General features: G+C 43.0%; 1 protein-coding gene across 3 annotated transcripts in view; it reads left to right on the forward strand.

Moving 5' to 3' along the window:
- The window catches only part of LRRC8C (leucine rich repeat containing 8 VRAC subunit C), an 81,814-nt gene extending 72,676 nt beyond the window's left edge, over positions 1 to 9,138 (forward strand). The window contains exons 3-4 of one of the 3 annotated variants that reach the window (XR_014144962.1): positions 2,609 to 5,415; positions 6,693 to 9,138. Coding sequence is in view for 1 of the 3 variants with exons in the window: in XM_081818749.1 (XP_081674875.1) it covers positions 2,609 to 4,882 (2,274 nt within the window). In the remaining 2 variants the exon portion in view is untranslated. Of the gene's footprint in view, positions 1 to 2,608 lie in introns of all 3 variants that reach the window. The other 2 variants (XR_014144963.1, XM_081818749.1) reach the window with 2 other exon arrangements.
- The last annotated feature ends 12,874 nt before the right edge of the window (positions 9,139 to 22,012 follow it).

Genomic DNA, 22,012 nt, shown 5'->3' on the forward strand with positions numbered 1-22,012 from the left:
TTTGACATGACACTTTTGCCCTCTTAATAGACCATAGTATAGTGTAAACGTAACTTTTCTATGCACTGGAAAACCAAAAAATTCATTTGACTTGCTGTGTTGCAATATTTGCTTTATTGTGGTAGTTCAGAACCGAACCTGCACTATCTTCAAGGTATGCCTGCATTTATTTTAAGCTTCAAGGGAAAGGAATTAAGCTTTCCTAATATTTCACATATGGATTGACAGGACTTTATGGATGTAATTATGAATAGACATACATATACTGAGTGGACACGCTCAACATTTCTTCTCTGACATAGGTAAGTGATAAAAACGCTTGAAGGCCACTGCTCAGTTCTCACACCTCTGTAGCCACCGAGTTCTAGAAATGCGGTCATGTGTGTGATTTCTTCCTTGCTTCTCCTGATTGACACAGTAAATAATTGCTCCCCGCTTTATCTTCCAGGACAGAGCTTTTATAACTCTTGTAGTGAGACTTCTTCTCTTCCCCTTAACCACATTATTTCATTGTTATCTGCATAGGGTATTGAAGTGGTAAGCTCTTTTCCTGGAACATAATTTGCATAAGGTAATTTGTTATGATAAAGTCAGATTGGGATCTTTTTGGTTTAATTCTAGAAATTCAGTAAAATAAAGTAAGAATGTGGGCTCTGGGTCCAGGTGGCCTGAGCAGGATGACAGTAGCAAGTAACTTAACCTTTCTGTGCCTTGGTCTCCTCATCTGTGAAATGGGAATAATAAGAGTACCTGCCTCATTGGATTCCGGTGACAATTAATGAATACCCATGACATTTTTAGAATAGGCTCAGTTGCATATTAAACACAGCAGAAGTTTTCTGCCAACAGCACTATAGTCACTATCCTTAGCTTCTTCCCTAGAAGAGCTAGGGGCCACATGCAGACGTACGCAACTCTGAACCGGAAATACTCATGTCAGTTCAGGATTCATCCACTTTCTCAGCAGATACATGCGGGTGGTCTCCTTTGTATTGGGCACTCTGCTAAGTGTTGGGCGCTCCACTCCATTGTCAGACCTTGTACGTCTGTCTGGTGGGCGGTGTCCCCCATGTCACCGACTTGTGGTCACATTGCCATGCCATAGCAGCCCACTTCACAGTGAATTCAGCTTCTGCTTCAATAACTGCTATAAAGGGCTTTACTGTTTGTTACCGAAATCACTAAATGTTTTACTATTGCAGAATCACTGAAAGCTATGGATTTCCAGCCATTTGACATTTTTATTTTTTTATTTTTATTTTTTTTAAAGATTTTATTTATTTATTTGAGAGAGAATGAGATAGAGAGAGAGCATGAGAGGGGGGAGGGTCAGAGGGAGAAGCAGACTCCCCGCTAAGCAAGGAGCCCGATGCGGGACTCGATCCCGGGACTCCAGGATCATGACCTGAGCCGAAGGCAGTCGCTTAACCAACTGAGCCACCCAGGCGCCCCATTTGACATTTTTAAATAGATTTTCCCTGCATTATTAATTCCACATGTTATCGCTGTCAATTCCTTGGTGGTTATTCTCCCTCTGAACTGTTTGCTTATTGTTCCTGTGGACAGTTCCTCCAGGTTGATTCAAAGAGTATTTGGCCTCATACTCCATCATCTGCAAAAAGGATGCCCTCTTTCTTACCCAAATTGCAATGTTAGGAGACTACTGGACGTTCTTAGGGCTTACTATTTTTTTTCTGACAAATTGCAGTATTGGTAGAGGGATAAAAATTTTCAATGTAATGTTTTTTGTGAAAAGCCAGCAAGTTGAAACCTAATTATTTTACTATGGAGCACTTCTGTATTCTTTCCTATCTCTCTGTGGAGAGATGAAATGGTTTTTCTAAAAGCGTAGTGAATTCACATTTTATGAAGGTCATTTGCATTCATCTATGCATGCAGTCCAGGATATGGGTAGAAAGGAAGGGGTAAATGATAAAGATAGGAATTTCTTCCACATTTCCTCCTGCCAATCCTGTTAATTCTCATACACAAGCCCATCTAATCTGGGGAGCCATCCAGTTCAGGACTGAGTCTGATAAGGGGATGTACTTCCCAGACCAATGACTGATTCTCCCGGGCTTCAGGGAGAGAAGAAATGCAAAATTTTAAAACACATGAATGTTCTTTAAATACTTATTTTGTTGTGAGTTCTTCTGGGGCCTAAGAAAACCACTGTGTTGGGTGCCTGGGTGGCTCAGTTGGTTAAGCGACTGCCTTCGGCTCAGGTCATGATCCTGGAGTCCCAGGATTGAGTCCCACATCGGGCTCCCTGCTTGGCAGGGAGTCTGCCTCTCCCTCTGACCCTCCCCCCTCTCATGCTCTCTCTCTCATTCTCTCTCTCAAATAAATAATAGGAAATCTTAAAAAAAAGAAAGAAAGAAAACTGCTGTGTTTTATGTCATAACTCACACATGAAGAGCAAAGTCAAGTATTTCATTTTCCTGGCATATGGGCCAGGAATGAAATCCTGGTGCTGGAATCAAGCATTATATTCTCCAGGCAAAGGAAATGGACATTTATTGGATGTTATTGCTGCTTGCTTCATGCTAATGACATTATCAGAGCTCTTTGAATAATGCAATTTGAAAACATTACTTCTGTGTTTCAGGTCATGCAAGACAAGATCATCTGCCTTCCAAAAAGGGTCCAGCCTTCTCAGAATCATTCTTCCGTGTCCAATGTCTCTCAAGCAGTTGCCAGCACCACCCCGCTGCCTCCCCCTAAACCGTCTCCTACCAACCCTGCCACCGTGGAAATGAAAGGGCTAAAGACAGATTTGGACCTCCAGCAGTACAGTTTTATAAACCAGATGTGTTACGAGCGAGCCCTCCACTGGTATGCCAAGTATTTCCCTTACCTGGTCCTCATCCATACCCTGGTCTTCATGCTCTGCAGCAACTTTTGGTTCAAGTTCCCCGGTTCCAGCTCCAAAATAGAACACTTCATCTCGATCCTGGGGAAGTGTTTTGACTCTCCTTGGACCACACGGGCTTTATCGGAAGTGTCTGGGGAGGATTCAGAGGAAAAGGACAACAGGAAGAACAACATGAGTAGGTCCAACACCATCCAGTCCGGTCCAGAAGGCAGCCTGGTCAACTCTCAGTCATTAAAGTCCATTCCTGAGAAGTTCGTGGTTGACAAATCCACTGCAGGAGCTTTGGATAAGAAGGAAGGTGAGCAAGCAAAGGCCTTATTTGAGAAGGTGAAGAAGTTCAGGCTGCACGTCGAAGAAGGTGATATACTCTATGCTATGTACGTTCGCCAGACTGTGCTTAAAGTTATAAAATTCCTAATCATCATTGGGTATAATAGTGCCCTGGTTTCCAAAGTTCAGTTTACCGTGGACTGTAACGTTGACATTCAGGACATGACTGGATATAAAAACTTTTCTTGTAATCATACCATGGCACACTTGTTCTCAAAACTGTCCTTTTGCTACCTGTGTTTTGTAAGTATCTACGGGTTGACGTGCCTTTACACCTTATACTGGCTGTTCTACCGTTCTCTACGGGAATATTCTTTTGAGTATGTCAGGCAGGAGACTGGAATTGATGATATTCCAGATGTGAAAAATGACTTTGCCTTTATGCTTCATATGATAGATCAGTATGACCCACTGTATTCCAAGAGATTTGCGGTGTTCCTATCTGAAGTGAGTGAGAACAAATTAAAGCAGCTGAACTTAAATAACGAGTGGACTCCCGATAAACTGAGGCAGAAGCTACAGACAAATGCCCATAACCGGTTGGAATTGCCTCTTATTATGCTCTCTGGCCTTCCAGACACAGTCTTTGAGATCACAGAGTTGCAGTCTCTAAAACTTGAAATCATCAAGAACGTGATGATCCCAGCCACCATCGCGCAGCTAGACAATCTCCAAGAGCTCTCGCTACACCAGTGCTCAGTCAAAATCCATAGTCCGGCACTCTCTTTCCTGAAGGAAAACCTCAAGGTCTTGAGCGTCAAGTTTGATGACATGAGGGAGCTGCCCCCCTGGATGTATGGGCTCCGGAACCTGGAAGAGCTCTACCTGGTCGGCTCTCTAAGTCATGATATTTCCAAAAATGTCACCCTTGAGTCTCTGCGGGATCTCAAAAGCCTTAAAATTCTCTCCATCAAAAGCAACGTTTCCAAAATCCCTCAGGCAGTGGTGGACGTTTCCAGCCATCTCCAGAAGATGTGCATCCATAACGACGGCACCAAGCTGGTGATGCTCAACAACTTAAAGAAGATGACCAATCTGACAGAGCTGGAGCTGGTCCACTGCGACCTGGAGCGCATTCCCCATGCCGTGTTTAGTCTGCTCAGCCTCCAGGAATTGGACCTCAAAGAGAATAATCTGAAATCTATAGAGGAAATCGTTAGCTTCCAGCACTTGAGAAAGTTGACAGTGCTGAAACTGTGGCATAACAGCATCACCTACATCCCAGAGCATATCAAGAAACTCACCAGCCTGGAGCGCCTGGCCTTCAGTCACAACAAAATAGAGGTGCTGCCTTCTCACCTCTTCCTATGCAACAAAATCCGATACTTGGACCTGTCCTACAATGACATTCGGTTCATCCCACCCGAAATCGGAGTTCTACAGAGTTTACAGTATTTTTCCATCACTTGTAACAAAGTGGAGAGCCTTCCAGACGAACTCTACTTCTGCAAGAAACTTAAAACTCTGAAGATTGGGAAAAACAGCCTCTCCGTACTTTCACCGAAAATTGGAAATTTATTATTTCTTTCCTACTTAGACGTTAAAGGCAATCACTTTGAAATCCTCCCTCCCGAACTGGGTGACTGTCGGGCCCTGAAGCGAGCCGGGTTGGTTGTAGAAGATGCTCTGTTTGAAACTCTGCCTTCTGATGTCCGGGAACAAATGAAAGCAGAATAACTTATTTTCTTTAAAGCTTGACTGAAACGTGCTTCTACCAAATACAGTATAAATAATTAGGTAGTCTTAATGCCTTTCCTATTTTATTTTTATTTTTTTTTCTTTTTCACACAAAACAAAATGTACACAAAGATTGAGTAAGGAGTATGTATTTTTTAATAAAAATTTAATTGTATTTTTTCAATATTAATATTTTAAAGTTTTATTTGTCCTGGAACCTAATGTATCTATTGTTGTTTTCTACTGACAGAAACAGATGGTTCCGTCTGGGTTTTTTTGTTTTTTGGTTTTTGGTTTTTTTTTCATTTCATTCTTGTGAAAGGGAGGGAATTTTAAGTTGCATGCTTTTTGGTATTTTTTAAATAGATATTTTGCCAAGGTCATTTTTTGCTTGTTTACACCTGTCCAGGGTCCTTTTGTTTTCATTGTGTATGTACCAAGGAGTCCGTGCTAGTCATTGTAATACCAGCTGCCTTCTGCTTTGGCCAAGTCCTTCATCCTATAGAAAACTCTTCTCTGGAGTGTAAATTCACGTAAGTGCATTGCCACAGACCATTGTTTTCAAAATTTCTCCTCATCTCCAACAGAACCCTAACTTGTGTTATTTCATATACCTGACTCAAGTCAACGTGATCGTTAGGCTAGGATTTTGTACTGAATTGGTCATTTATCATCTAACTGATTTGCGTTCTCACCAACATTTCAAAAATATCATTTAAAAACAAAATACAGAGGCTCTCCTCCCCCTGCCCTTCATCTTAATATTGCTATGTAGTACTGCTGAACAACCTTAGAGAAGCTAGATTTATTTTAATTAAAATAGGTAATTAAATTTAAAAATCAGAATCAGAAGCCTGGCTTTTAAGTAATGTAATAACCTTTGATATCTTGATATGGGTGTACATCAGATGGAAAAAATATTCCCGACTGAAGCGGTCTATGAAAGGGCTGGTGCACTGTAGTCAGGTGCACTGGTTGCTTCGGGTGGGGGGTGGGGAGGGGGCATCTCCTCACATTCAACCTGGTACGCAGAATAACCCTCATCTCCATAAGTGGAGCTCCCGTAATCCTGCCCTTGCTGCGGATGCAAGGGATGCGAGCACAGGAACTCTTTCTGCTTTTTGGCTTAAAATAAGCATCTCATCTAAAATGGTTGTTACTTTTTTCTTTTTAAAGGGGTGAATAAATTGCTAAGTGGATGTCACTTAGAAATAATTTGTACTTGATGGTTAGCAGAGCTTTTATTTACGTTTGTATTTAAACCAACATAGTATAGCATCTTGGGCAAAATCTGTTACTGATTCTTCAGCTGTGTAGGACAGGAAAATGAAAACGCTGTGCCCTCAATCCAGGACCAGTACTGCTGATCGTGGGAATTTTGTTTTATGTAGTAAATTCACACTGACTGTCTTCAGAGCTCTAGTCTGATCTAAGAGAGTTTTGTGACTCAACAATGAAAGAAAATAGGAAGATGATTTGGGGTTTCAAAATAATTGCTTTTAAATTTTGCGCCTTGATCCTGGGGCTTTTGTGCAGTGCTGCTTTGAGTCATGTACAGAACACAGCTATAGGAACTACTCAGCAGACACACGTACCTCAATCGTGTTTGAGATGCTATGAGATGTCATGGAGTGAAGGATTTGGGAAAGAGATGCTTTTCATTTGTTTAATAATGAAATCATGCAGTCCGGGATGCTTTATTGTTTCTGCTCTACGTCCAAGTGTTAGAATGGTGATTTTGTGTAACTTATTTCCCACCTAGAAATGAAATGATATGTTTAAAATAGTAACATGGCTATATTTCTTGTAGGAGAGAATATCCGATTCCAGAATATAGTTAGGATCCTGATTATGAACAATGTGTTGTATTTAGAAACAGAGCCCTCTTTGTTTTAAGCAAACAAACAAAAGACTTGGAAGATCCTCCATGACTGAGCATGACAAAAATACCCTGTTGAAAGGTAAGCTTAAATAACTACTGGTGAAGCACTGGGTGCACTATTTTTCTGGATAAAATTTATAGTTATTTTCTATATCACCCTTCAAAAGGGATCTATTCAGGTTAAAAATCATATTTATGCTGAAGTCTTTATCTGGTGTTAATTCATAATCTCACATGGGGTTCATAACTGAAGTAAGTGACTAGTAAGTAGTTTTATCACTTGTAATAATTTGCTCCCAATTCCAAATGACTCTGATTTGCTTGCTTAATGATTTCACAGGTTGGCCCCCAAACCAAATTCTAAATAACATCCAGTAAATCAGTATTGTTCTATGACTTTATGCTTTAACTATGAAGGAAATATGAAGGAAAATTCATGGATGTTTCTATTAGACTTTATAAAAATTCCAAAGTCTCAAACTTCATCTTGAGTCTCAATTTTCTGACTCTGGCCCTTTTTAATATTGTTAAGTTTTTGTTCACATGTATAAGCAAAAAGTATTTAATTACATTTAGCCTTTAAATGGGAAACTCAGGTAAATGAACTGCTGACTTTTCTAAAGTCCTTTAATGGATCAACTCAGTGTAAAAGGGGTATTTACCTAATCCCTTTCTGTATTTTACAAGTGCTCTTGCTCAAAAGGAACAACTAGTTCTATTTCTGCAACCTCTGTAAGATTCATGAGAAACTGCTTCTGTAAATCTAAAAGCACCGTACGTATTCATAACTCCTGTGGCCGCTTGAAGCCCATGATGGGTATGCTTGCTGGTCGGTTTTCATGGTTAAGCGTAGAGCAGATAATTGTGTGGTGATGATCTGGTTGAAGCACAGCATAGAAGTATATCCCAGTGGAACTCCCCTAAGAAGACCACACCTCAGAAAACTAGTTATGTGTTAGGTTTTTGTTTTGTTTTGTTTTGTTCTTAACACAGCACTTTTAACATAAATGTTCTTGGTACAGTGAAACAATTGTAGATTTTTCTTGTTCACCCGCCTTTTCCCTGCATTTCCCATGTAGCTGCTGTAAAGAGTTCCAACAATTTACATGGCATCCTGTTCGGCAGGAAGGCTCGGAAGGTATGCTTGGTAGGAGTATTTTGTTCATCCAGAGGTGCCTCTTTATCTGCCTCTCAAGCCATCTTCTTAGAGAGGGTTTTAAACAACCTGGTATCTTTCTCAGGCTACTTGGGATGAGGAAGGTCCAAGTTCTTGCAGTATGCTGTCTTATGATTTCTGATATTAAGAAAAAAGAAGACAGATTCTTTATATCTCTTCTTACTCCTTCCCCCAAGAGGAGTTTTGCTGTTGTTTATTTTTCTAATTCTATCGTTTCAAAAAAAGTCCATTTTTAAGTAGTTTATTCTACTCTCCAATTTCCTACCAAATAGCTGATCAGTAGTAATGCTGTATTTACATAAACAGTGAACATTCGTGATCCATCTCTATGAAAATGGTCAGCAGTACTTAGTAGTGAATAGATAAGATAAATTTTCATGTAATTTCAATGTGTGTCCCCCCATTAATTCTGATGTGATGCTAGTCAAGCAGTTACATTTTTGGTAGGATCTCAATAACTCACAGTAGGGTCCCATAGTAACCTTAAGTTAGTAAAACAAGTGAACAAAACAGCACAGTTATGAGTGAGGGGAATGCCTCAAGAGTCTGTAAGAGATTCTCATCTTTTCTTGTCAATTCAGACACATCGTAAGAAAACTTAGGCAGTCTCAAACAGACCTGCCACTCATTTTTTAGATTTAGGCCTCAGTGACATGCTTCTAATACAGTTTCATCCCAGCCTTTCAAACGAGGTGTCCCCTGTTACTGCATCTTCCCAGAGCCAGGCACTGACAAAGGGAACATCCTGAAGTTCACTCTGGAGAGAGGGAAGAGTGTCCTCCCCACCAAGGAATTTTTTTTAATCAGAAGACCTTGAAAAGGGGTACTTTGAACAACTTAACTTGTTGACCATGTTAAGTAACAGTTCCTATGCATGGTTTTTAATGTAGTTATAAATTTGCTCTCTGCTGAATACTATTCCCTCTCCCACCTGATTCTGCCTCTTGAATGAATATTTTTACTGGGGTTGAAACCCAATGCCTTATGTGCTCCCTCAGTTGTTTTTCCTGCCACTTGTTTTCTCTCACTGTGTTCAGATTGTGTCAAATGCTGGTAAAACCTCTAAGACTGTCAAGAAAATGCTTGAAAGTTGATTTGTCATAGTGCAAATTCCCACTGAAATGTTTTATGTTATTTGGCTATGTAGTACATAGGAACAGAAAATAACTTAAATAAAGTCATTTTTGTAATTTAAAATTGAGATTCGTCCCTTATTGGATTATAGAAGTCATGTTTATCTTTTGCATTTCTCCTGGTTTTTGCATCTGCCGTTGCAAGGACTCTGTGCTCCGCAGGAAATGGGCCGCATGCCTTCTTTCACTTCGTGTTTAGCTAGTTTCTGCAATTGTGACTAATTATTTCCTTCCTTAATTCACTGTGCTGCTGCATCTACCTCAGGTGCCCCTGGAGTTCCGTCTGAGTAATTAGCACCTGGATATGGAGTCTGGCTTGCAATGGCTGAGCCTTTGCCAGATCAGACTGTGTGATTGCTGTCCAGCGCAGCTTTTCACCCAACACTGTTACGGTAATGGCTATGGTTCCTTGAAGGAATCAGAATGGTTCTGCTCAGCTAGGAAGCCTCCCCTCCTTAACCACACACACTCCGGGCTTATGGAAGCCCTTTTACAGAAAATCTTCTATACCACTTAGGCATAAGAAAATTGTGATTGGTAACTTATGAAGCTAAATTGTCACCGTATTTTTCTGTAGTCATTTGTGACTCCATCATTTTACTGATAATCAACTGATAGCCCTTGGGAGAAAGTCTATTGAGACAAGGAAAGGTTCTGAGAGTGGCAAGAGGCCCCATGAATGTGTGCGTTCTCACAGGGGGACGCCTGGGTGGCTCAGTCGGTTAAGCGGCTGCCTTTGGCTCAGGTCATGATCCCAGGGTCCTGAGATTGAGCCCCACGTCGGGCTCCCTGCTCAGCAGGAAGCCTGCATCTCCCTCTCCCTCTGCCTGCCGCTCCCCCTCCTTATGCTCTCTCTGACAAATAAAATCTTTAAAAAAAATAATAAAAAACTCACAGGATTGTGGGGCAGCTTGAGGAATTTTGGAGTCATGAGCTGAGAAATGCAATAGAATGGAGACAGCTGGTGATTCAGTGCAAGTGCCGTACAGAGAAGACTGTCCACTGGTACCTTCCAATGTCCCATCGTCCAGTCCTTTCATTTATACACAATATTGAGATAAACACTGACGTTGAATAAATTGAGTCAATTGTTCAGGCTAGCAAGATACAAGCATCTCCGTTTGGGTGCAGAAGTACATAAGAGGGAAGTCACTAAAGGCAATTTTAGACTCAGTGGGGGTACTCACATGGCCCCAGGCCTGCCTAAGTTTGAATGTTATCCTCAGTATCCAAGTAGGAAAAAAGTGAGAGGCTGTACTACTTTTGTGTGTAAATCTTTGAATACAGTAGATTTCGTATTTGAACAAAGCAAGGTACAAACATTTTTATGATCAGGCATACCACAGATGAGTGTTTTCCGAGTTTAAATATTTTACATAAAAGACACAGCATTAGGCAAGGTGTTATTACCAAACATAAACCAAACTGGCCATTGTGATTATCTTGATTCAGGGAATCTTGTTAGAAAGTTTGCAAACAAGTAGAAAGTGTGCTTTATTTTTTTAATCTTTCAAGGAATTTATTTCAACTCAAGTTACATCTAGACATCACCGTTTAAAAAAGTGTTTATTCAATTCTTAGTAATAGTTTCAGGTAATATAGCTCTTGGGAATCATGACACAAAAGAGGCAGCATGTAACTCTTGGTTTTATATCTCCTTTAGAGTCTAAGAAAAAAATAATAGACTTCCAACAGTGATTTTAATATAAAAATTATAATAGTTCTGGGCGCCTGGGTGGCTCAGTTGTTAAGCGTCTGCCTTCGGCTCAGGTCGTGATCCCAGGGTCCTGGGATCGAGTCCCGCATCGGGAGCCTGCTTCTCCCTCTGCCTCTGTCTCTCTCTCTCTGTGTGTCTCATGAATAAGTAAATAAAATCTTTATAAAAAAAATTTTAATAACAACAAAATACGGGACGCCTGGGTGGCTCAGTCGTTAAGCGTCTGCCTTCGGCTCAGGTCGTGATCCCAGGGTCCCGGGATCGAGTCCCGCATCGGGCTCCCTGCTCCTTGGGAGCCTGCTTCTCCCTCTGCCTCTCTCTCTCTCTGTCTCTCATGAATAAATAAATAAAAAATCTTAAAAAAAAAAAAAAGATTTAAAAAAAAATTATAATAGTTCTTCAGTCCTAATTGCAATGGTTCTGGGGATTCCTTTATGATTTCATATAGTCTTTGTGGAGTAATTTTGTTAAAATCATACTCCAACATTTGGACAGCCTAACTCTATTAACTGATAGCCTTGGGACTCTGAGGGCCATCATCCCTGTCCAAACTGGTTCTGGGATTGATTATTTTCCTACAGCTGCCATCACAAACTACCACATGCAGGGTGGCTTCCACAAACAAATTTATTGTCTCAGTGCTAGCTCAAGGTGTCAGTAGAGTTGGTGGTATCCAAGGGCTGTAAGAGAAGATCTGCTCCCCGCCTCTCTCCTGTCTTTCGGTGGTTTGTCGGCCGTCTCTGGGAATCCTTGACTTACAGATGCATCATCACTCAATCTCTGCTTTCATTTTCATTTGGCATCCTCCCTGTGTGTCTACCTCTGTGTTCAAACTCTCCCCCGCTTTTAAAGATTTTATTTATTTATTTATTTATTTATTTGAGAGAGAGAGCGAGCATGAGAGGGGGGAGGGGCAGAGGGAGATGGGCAAGCAGACTCCCCGCTGAGCAGGGAGCTTCACACAGGGCTCAAGCTCAGGACCCCGAAATCATGACTTGAGCCAAAGGCAGTCACTTAACCGACCGAGCCACCCAGGTGCCCTGAAACGTCCCCTTTTTAAAAGAACTCCGTCATATTAGATCAGGGCCCACCCTAATAATTTCATCTTAATTTGATAATCTGCAGAGACCCTATTTTCAAATAAGACCACATTCACAGGTACTGGGGGTTAGAACTTCATCATTTTGAGGGTGTTGGAGAGCAAAAATTCGTATCCTCTTCAAGGTCCCTCTAGCTGGACTAAGAATCAAATTGATACGAGAGAGATTAACAGGAGAAATTCAATTTTAATAGCATACCTATGGGGAATCCACACAGACTGGAAGTTCTAAAAACAGGAAAAATGAGATCTATATGTCATCCTCAACTAAGGAGAAGGGGGTAGAGGTCTGGGACTTCGAAGGGAAGGAATGCAACTCACAAGGTAATAAGAGCAGACATTTGGTAATTAGATATTTGCCCATCCATATATATAGGTCAGATAAAATTCCTCTCTGCTAATAACGCTTCGTCTGGGAAAGACCCCAATTTAGATTCTTCTATGTAATTAAGGGAGAGGCAAAATTTTCTCTTGAGCCTGCAGGATCTCAATTGCCTTCAGCTCAGAACAATCTTCATGCCAAAGTGGCCCATCTTGGGGCAGCCTGTCCTTGTCACTACGGGAGACACAATTCAATCCATAACACTAGGCAAGAATCTTCTCTTTCTTTTTTTTTTTTTTTTTTAAAGATTTTATTTATTTGAGAGAGAGAATGAGACAGAGAGAGAGACCATGAGATGGGGGAGGATCAGAGGGAGAAGCAGACTCCCTGCTGAGCAGGGAGCCCGATGCGGGACTCAATCCTGGGACTCCAGGATCATGACCTGAGCCGAAGGCAGTCGCTTAACCAACTGAGCCACCCAGGCGCCCAAGAATCTTCTCTTTCTTAATAAAACTATTACATTCCGGGTTTATTAGAAACATAGAATTTGGAGCCCTTAAAGATGGTTAATTCAGAGTTTTCAGATAGTGTTCCAAGAAGCTCTAATGCTCCAACAAAGTATCTCAGGAAGACTTGGAGACTAGATAGGGCTCCTGGTTTCATATCTGTTCCAATTACTATTGCCATGTAACAAACCACCCCAAAACTTAGTAGGCTAAAACAACTACTTTCTTACACTCCCAGATTCTGTGGATCTGGAATTTGGAGGGCATAGCAAAAACAGCTTCTCTCTGCTCCACAGCGTCTCAGACCTCATTTGGGAAGACTCAATGGCTGGGAGCTAGAATCGTCTGGAGTCATCTTCACTCCTACATCTGGCATTTGATTCTGGCTGTCGCCTTGAACCTCAGCTGAGCCTCTCCATACAGCCTGAGCTTCCACACAGCATGTCAGCTTCGGGGTAATCAGAGCTCTTTTGTAATACCTTATGGCTCCCAAGAGACTATTCTAAAAGGCAGAAAGGATGCTGTATCACCTTGTATGACATCACTTTTGTGACATCACTTCCGCCATATTCTATTGGTTGAAACAGTTGTAAATCTTGCCTGGGTTAGGGGCAGGGGAGAGGGGATACAGACCCCACCTTTCAATGGGAGGAGTGTCAATGTCACCTTGGAAGAATAGATGGAACAAGACACCCAGGGGTGGCCTCTGCAAAAATGACAATGTTCCATTTTCCACACCAGTCTCTTCAACCAGAGGCAGCACCTCTCCCTGACTAATGTTCACTAGCAACTGTAGCTAGTAAATACAGGACCCACAGAGGCCAAATGACGCTGAGACATTTTACATACTCCTTCAGCAAATCCCATGATTACTGTAGAAAACCAGAAAATTGAGCTGGCTAATATTCCCTTCACCCTTTTCCTTTGTTTCTAATTTCTTCGGGCAAGATGGGAGAGCCTGGCAGAATTTGTTACGAAATAACTGCAAGAGAGTCATCATTTCATTGTATTGAATTGCATCGTAAAAATCATCAACTTTGGGGGCACCTGGCTGGCTCAGTCGGCAAAGCATGCGACTCTTGATCTGGGGGTCCTGAGTTTGAGCACTACTTGGGGGTAGAGTTTCCTAAAATAAATGTACAGCTTAAAAAAAATTTTTTTAAATCTTCAACCTTTTGACATGGTTTCAGTGAGAGGTGTTTTCACAAATTTTATTCGACTGTCGTATGTTTCTCCCAATGACAGCCAGAATTTCCTGCAGTGCTCAGAGATGCGTGTGTACATAGGGCATGCACAGCCCTGGTCTATGACTTATAGGAACCGGAGGAAAAATCTCATCAGTGTCTGTGCTGAAAGGTGGGGAGAGCTGGAGCGGCCCATCAGCCACTCTTATCCAGGCCCCGGAGGTGGCCCGGTGCCCGGCTCCCTGCCCTCCCTGGGCCCCCCGGCGGCCTCCCTGGCAGCCTCCCCAGCCTCCCTGGCCTCCCTGCAGGAGCAGGGCTCGGCAGTCGCCACCCCCTGCTTCTCTGCAGCCTTCTCTGTTAGATCTTGTCCTTTCAGCTCAGGAGGAATATTTGGGGTTAGGAAAAGTTTTCTAGGAAACAATTACTCACAAGCTAAGGGACCAGAAAAGTCCCAGAGATGTTCTCCAGCAGACAGTTTAAACTAATGACTCGCAGCTGGGCAGCCTGCCCCGTGGGGGCCTGTGTGAACCGAGTCTGTGTCAGGCCGCCTCAAGATCGGTGTCCTCCCTCCAGGCTACTCATCTTCAAACCATTCACTGAGGGCTCCCCTCGCTCTGTTCACTTTTGTAAAATCCACCAGCATACTGAGTTCATTCGGAAAATATAACTATTTCATGGCACGTCTTCCCTCATAAGGTCGTACCACAGAGGTTAGCTGGAGTCTGGATGTCTCTTAAGATTTAGAGGACATTGGCTATACCCCCATCCCAGGGGTCCTGCGCCCTCCCCAGACCTCCACACATTTTCGGTGTGTGTACTGTTTCAGGCCACTGGCTCTGAACCTCTGCTTCTATGGAATGTCTTCCAGGCATCACCTCACGGTTCCACGTGTTTGATCATTCTTCCAGACCTGAAAGAGGAACCTGCCCTGTTCTTTGATTTCCCCCAACACACACACACCAGGCTTTGGTGCGTTTGGGAGACTCTAGTGAAAGTTTGGGGAGAGAGCAGAGCATTCACGAGAACCACTCAGGCCACTTTCCTGACTCATATTTGTAAAAGCCCTCAGCCTGTCCACGAACTATTCCTCCACCTCCCCGCACTTTCCCACCTCTCCTCCACCCCCCTTTCCCTTTCCCCTCTCTCTTGTCTGCTCCACACCCCACCCCCAGCTCAAATTCCTCAGTCCAGTGCAGGGCAGTCTAACTTTCCCCATTCTTCCGTGGCCTTCCGCTATGGACCTCCTCACTCACCTCTTCCACCCTGGCAGCTTATCAAAGATTCTCTCAGCACAATTCCCTAAAGGGGATGCTGGCTTCTGCTGTTAAATTATTTTGTTAGCCTGTTTGCTGCAAGTCCTTGCTCTGCGCTGCACCTCTCTGATGTTCCTCCCGTCTTCTTCGAATTCCCTGCCTTTCTTCTTCCCTCTGAATATGCCACATCTCCAAGTTTCATCCTCAGCCCTTTGTCCCCTTTGGTCCTCACAGGAGCCTTTAGTGACCTCATGACTTTCAGGGTGATGTCTGCTGCCTTTCCATAGCAACTCGCAGAGCTGCACCCCTCGTTACCACTGCCCTCCGCCTCTCACCTCCAGCTGCCTTCTGGGCATTTCCTCCTGTCCTGTCATCTCAGGCTTGATGTGTCTGAGAGCAAACTTCATCGAAGCACAACTATTGGCAGCAGCTCCCTGAATGGTCCCCCCACAAGCTGCTCATCCCTCCAGCCTCACTTTCTCCTCTTCTCTGTTGCTAGGCTGGTTTTCCAAAGTGTCATTCTGATCTTACAGCTCCTCTGCTCACAACCTTCTCTCTGTCTTCTTAATAGAGTCTGCAGACCTTAGTCTGTATTTCAAGGCCCACCAGAATTTAGGTCTGACCCGCATTTCCAACACAGGCCCTGGAATCCAAAGTGAATTCAAATCCTCACTATCCATTTACCTGATGTATAACCTTGAGACAGTTAATGTAAACTCTCTGGTCTCTGTTTATATTAAAGGCATCCATATTCTGCCCCTCCCAGGAAGCGCTAGAATGTTAGGTATCCCCATGCCGATATTACCTCCAATTCTGTCCTTGTTAAATTACAAATCTATTTTCTTTTTTTTTTTTTTAAGATTTTATTTATTTGAGACAGAGAGAATGAGAGAGAGAGAGCACATGAGAGGGGGGAGGGTCAGAGGGAGAAGCAGACTTCCCGCCGAGCAGGGAGCCCGATGCGGGACTCGATCCAGGGACTCCAGGATCATGACCTGAGCCGAAGGCAGTCTCCCAACCATCTGAGCCACCCAGGCACCCCTACAAATCTATTCTCATAGTTTATCACTAGTACTGGTTCCAATCCAGGTAAAGACAATCTGTGCTCTGGAAATTCTACTTGTATCCTCAGCCATAAGTCATAGCTGTTTTCAGGGTCTCTATGGTATGCCCCATGGTTTGATAGCAAGAGAGTAACATGAAGTGACAGTGCAATCATATATATAGTCCACCAAGGGGATGGTTAGCTCTTATCGTGCGGCAGTTACGGGGCTGTGAGGAGACATGGGTGGAGTTAGGGAAGGATGACTTGTTCCCTTTTCTCCAGAAGTTCAAATGGTGACAGGTAGTTGGAAATTCCAGGGGTGAAGGCTAAGCCAAAACTCTGGCCACCTCATAGCATCTGAATTCAAACCAGAGTTGACCTCTCATCTCTGCCACTGTCTGGATGTGTGTATTGGAGCAAAGCCCTTCACTCCTCGAATCATGGTCTCCTCATCTGTAAAACGGACAGCAGGGAGGGGATACCCAACTTAAGGGCTGTTGTGATGGTTAGTAGTGTGATGCATGCGATGTGCCTAGCTCAGTGCTTGCACTCAGGAGATTTGCTAGCATCACAATGACTGGGAACTGAACCCTGGGTAATGTAAGAAGTAGCCTACGGTATTGTACGTTTTCCTAAAGCCAACATGTATTTAACACTTAGATGTGCTAGACATTTTCTTAAAGGTAGTAAGCTTGTAGCTTTGACCTCAAGGAGCTGCGGCATGCCAGGAGAGTCACAGGGAAACAGTACCCATGGGCAGCATGATGAGTGGGGTAGCAAGTATGTAAACCTGGTATTCTGGAAACACAGGCTCTTTCTCCACTAACTGCGTTTTCTAAGTGCACTCCAGGTTCCAGACACTGTTCTAGGTGCTAAAGGATCAAAAATGAATATGATCCTTGTTTTCAAGCAGTTCCTAATCTGACAGAAAATGACAGACAAGTATTTGATAGCTAGAATGTGTTACAAGAGCTCACACTACACGAGTGCAAGGAAGGGTGTGGTCAGACTCACCTGGAGATGGGAAAGCTTTCTGGAGGCAAACCTGAGCTGACTCTTGATGCATGTGACACCCTGGGCAGAAATGAGAGGACTGTGGGGGAAGAGCTTTCTGGGTGGGTACAGAAGCCTGCAAGACCACATGGTGTCAGAGAAGGATCATGAGCCACTGAAGAGATGGAAGGTGCAGATGGGAAGACATGGTAGATCAGCTTGCAGGTGTCCTGTGTGAGCCACCCTTACCAGAGAGCTCATCCTTCAGGCAATGGGAAATGGGAAAGAATTTAAGCCCATCCTCAGTTACATCCAAAGCCTGGATAATCTTACAAAGTCTGTCTGAGAGCTTCCTCTCTGTTTTCAAATCCATGTAAAAAGAAAAAAAACTACCATCTGGTCCTGCAGAAAACCAAAAGCCGCAAGGGGAAGCCAAGCATCGTCGGCAGACTGACAATGCCCAGAGCAAACTTGGCCACACATAATGAGACTCACAAACAAAGTGTTGCTTGAACTTGTCCTTGGCATTAGGACACCTCAGGGAAACCACCCAGCGGACTCATTCTCCTCTGTCCCTGCTTCTTCCTCTTCTTTCATACCCTAGTTTCTTCTTTTGCTTTGCTGCCATTTTTTTTTTTTTAAATATCCCAGCTAATTGCAGGAAATTTGCCCTGTTTCGAGTCTGGAAAGTCATAAAGGAAACCACTCAATTAAACTGAACTCTACTTGTAAGTCTCAGGACCTATCTCTCCTTCTTCTGCCCCTGCCCTTTGGGGTATTGGGGTCATCATTTGGAGGTACTGTTGATATCAGGGCACACGAGGATGTACACACTTTGTATCTGCCCACCCCTTCTGAAGCCTGCTCCTGGGTGAGCCCAGGCTGCCTGCTTGCCCTGCAGGCTGGATGGTCCAGACCAAGAGATGTGGAGGAGGGCATGGCTCGGCTCAGCCAAGCGTCCCCATCTGACCTCTTGCTCTTTTTCTGTCCCCAAAGGAAAGGTGGAGCTTTCCTGCCCACAGAACTTAATTTCCTTTTCCCGTCCTTTACAAGGCTGCATTCCTGTCCTACCTCCTGGGGAGACTGGGTCTTGGTGTTTCGTGTGGATAGCCCTCCACAGAATCCCTTTTTTCTCAAAACCAAGGGCTTTGATGGGCCTCCAAGGAAAAGTACAAGTTGAAAAGCTAGAGGTAGTCCCCCTCCTCTGCTGGTACCATTTCTCAGTGTATTTCTCACTCCCTTGCTTCCCCCAGGGTGAGGCTCAGATCCTGGCAGGACCCCTGGGAGCCTGCCACAGTGGGAGCATCTCTGTCACCTGCGTTCTCCCTGATCAGACCCAGGGAGCCCCTCCCTCTTCCAACCACTTTCAGACACAAAGGAAGCACAGCACCCCAGTGTCAAACTGCTTCGGCCATGGCTGTCCAGAGGGACCAGGTGACAGAACCCGGAAGTGGGGGCAGTCATGCCTAGTGGGATTTACCTGAACCAAAAACAGAAAGGAGACCACAGGGAGCTGGGAAATATACTCTTCCTCCCTCCTACCGATCATCCCCAAACTCAACTGTTGGGTGCGCCCTGCTAGAGATGTCCCACATCAGCAAGAAACTGGCTGTATTCTACCATGAAGCTGTGACCAACTCATTAACCAGTATTCACTTTCCTCCTTCTCTGCCTCAATTGTTTTTTTCCCTCATTTTTATAACCCTGCCATTACACCTCCCAAAGAGGCATTAGCAGGTAAGTATTGCCCCAGACTGTTTTCTAGGGAACCTACTACCAGCAGCCCACTGACCTCAGAATAATGCTCTGGACCCATTAATTTGGTTGCTTTGTTCCTGGATTGGCCTGGGCAGGTTTATATCCACCTCTGTCCAACACACTCTAAAACCCCAAAAGAAAAGCATTGCTTGTTTCTTCCTTGGAGAAGTTCAGATCTCTGAAAACATTTAGTCAGAAGGAGAGCCATCCAGCATAGCACTGTTATCAAGAGTGGGGGCGAGAGGAAGTTAGAAATCATCTAAACTTGCAAAAAACAGAGAGTGATTTTTTTAAATGATACATTTTTACAATGAAACACTAGATAGACATTGAAAATTATGTTATACGCATATTTATTGACATAAAAATTTACTCAGGATGTGTCAATTGAAAAAAAATCCAAGTACAGCATGATCTCACTTTTGCAAGAAACAAAAATATATATATCTGTGATTTTAAAAAACTGGGGGGTTGTGTGCCAAATGCAAACAGAAATTGTCATTTGGTGGTAAGATTGAGTTATCCATTATTCTTTATATGTAACAGTATTTTTAATTTTTTTCCTCTAAGAAATATGTATTAATTGTGATTTTTTTTTTAATTTAAAAGGAAAAATAGATCTTGGGCCAGTTGCTCAAAAAAGCCTGTTGCTCAAAAATGCATATTCTGCCAGTAAAATATGCTGTAACTTTAGAAAGAAAATGAGATGAAGACCCCGGAGAGACTCCAGAAGATTAATGATAACAGATAAGTTTTCATAGTCTTTTATTTTTGGTGAAAATTATTAAAAGGATATGGTTTGTAATTTTTCCAATGATACACATGTGTTGAAGCATAAAGATACTATGTCTATATCTCTAACAGGAGAAAAGGTATGATATTGCCCTTGTAACTATCTTCCCTGAGGCAGCTCATAAAGTACACCCATGTATTTCATTACTTTATTATAATCGTTGTATTATTCTTTAGAACATGTGTTGCTCCTTGAATACTTCTTTTTGTATGCATTTTAGATCTTGAGAATTTTTTCTAAAGATTTATTTATTTATTTGAGAGTGAGAGAGCATGCACACACAGGGGAGGAGCAGAGAGAAACTCAAGCAGACTCCGCGCTGAGGGAGCCCAACATGGGGCTTGATCCCAGGATCCTGAGATCACGCCCCAAGCCAAAACCAAGAGTTGGAGGCTTAACCCCTGTACCACCCAGGCACCCCTAGTTCCTGAGAATTTTTCAGAAAAAGCCATTGCATTTGCACGGGGTGGGGCAAATTGTGGGCAGTCCATATAGTACACCAAGCTTTGTCCATTTTTCAGAAACTATGCTGGGTTCTGGGGAATCCGAAGTTAAAGGCATGTACTCCTCCCTCACTGAATTGGTAGGGGGCAAAGACAAGTGAAGTGACGTCCGTGGTTGGCCATAGCAGGCACGCTGTGGCCAGAGCTCTATGGGCCACAGAAGAGGCTGCCATCCAGACTAGGGACAGGCGTGGTCAGGAGACGCTTTCCCAGAGTAGGTGGCATCTGAGCTGTATGTTGAAGAATGTGTGGAAATGAGCCAAGGAAAAGGAGAAAGGCATTCCAAGCATAAGCCAAGAGAAGTAGAAGGGAGCAGACCCAGAGACTGGAAAATGAAATCTGTTGATCAGTGCTGTCCAGAACTATCTGCAGTGATGGAAAAGTTCTATATCTGTGCTGTCCAAAATGGTAGCCACAAGCTACATGTGGTTATCAAGCAAGTGAAGAACGAAATTTTAATTTTATTTCTTTTTTTAAATTTAAATTTAAATAGCCACATGTGACTAGTGGCTACTGTATCTTTTTTTAATTTAATTTTATTATGTTATATTAATCACCATATAGTACATCATTAGTTTTTGATGTAGTGTTCCATGATTCATTGTTTGCGTATAACACCCAGTGCTCCATTCAATACATGCCCTCTTTAATACCCCTTTATTGAAGTATGATTTGATGTGATTTGATGTGGGGTCTGGGAGTGAATGGTCAAGAAAGAATTCGTGAGGCATCTTCAGTGCAAAAAAACGTGGTTTTATTAAAGCATAGGGATAGAACCCATGGGCAGAAAGACCTACACTGACTGGGGTTTTAAGGAGCTACTGGTTTTTTACTTTTAAGTTGTGGGGGGTGGGTAGAGACAAAGAAGTTTCCAAAAACTGATTTCCATATGTTAAAGAAGACTTACAGGATGCTGGAGGTCTGGCTATTGTCAAGCCAAGGTTGCTTTTTGCCTTTAGCAAAGCATTAACACTAAGACAGTTGGGAGCTCCTGGAGGAACGTCATACTCTGCCTGTCCCAAGTATCTGTCAGTGGGCTGCAAGTTGTAAGGAAATTTAATTTTGTCTATATCTCCTTTTGCCTTTGTTCTCCACATCATGATTGACATACAAAAAACTGTGAAGAATCGATGTATTCAACTTGATGAGTTTGGAGATAAGTATACACCTGGGAAATCATCACCTCCAAAGCTTTGCTCCTGCCCTCTTTATTTATTATTATTCTGTGTGTGTGTGTGATAAGAACAGTTAACAAAAGAGCCACTCTGGCTACTGTATTAAACGGCATAGCAGCAGGTGAGGTCCGCTGCTAGATCCTCGTTTTTTCTGGTAAGTTTCATTTTCATTCTAAAGGTGGAAAGGAGGGCGCCTGGGTGGCTCAGTCTGTTAAGCATCTGCTTTCAGCTTAGGTCATGATCCTAGGGTCCTGGGATTGAGTCCCGTTTCCGGTTCCCTGCTCTGTGGGGGGCCTGCTTCTCTCTCCCTCTGCCTGTTTCTCCCCCTGCTTGTGCTCTGTGTGTGTGTCAAATAAAGAAATAAAATATTAAAAAAATAAATAGATAAAGGTGGAAAGGAGTCGCTGCAAAATTTCAAAACAGAGTAATTACATGAGTTCTCTTAGAAAAAAAAAGATTACTTGTAAATTAAGAAGCAAACTAATTTGGCCAGTTTTTAGCATGGGTTCATTTCCATGAACTTCCCAGAGAAGGTGACAAAAAGGAAGCATGTAAAACAAACATTGCCATAAAATTCAACTTTGGAAATT

This window comes from Leptonychotes weddellii, chromosome 4 (assembly GCF_054177405.1).
Source record: "Leptonychotes weddellii isolate Sample4059 chromosome 4, ASM5417740v2, whole genome shotgun sequence".
NCBI lineage: Eukaryota > Metazoa > Chordata > Mammalia > Carnivora > Phocidae > Leptonychotes > Leptonychotes weddellii.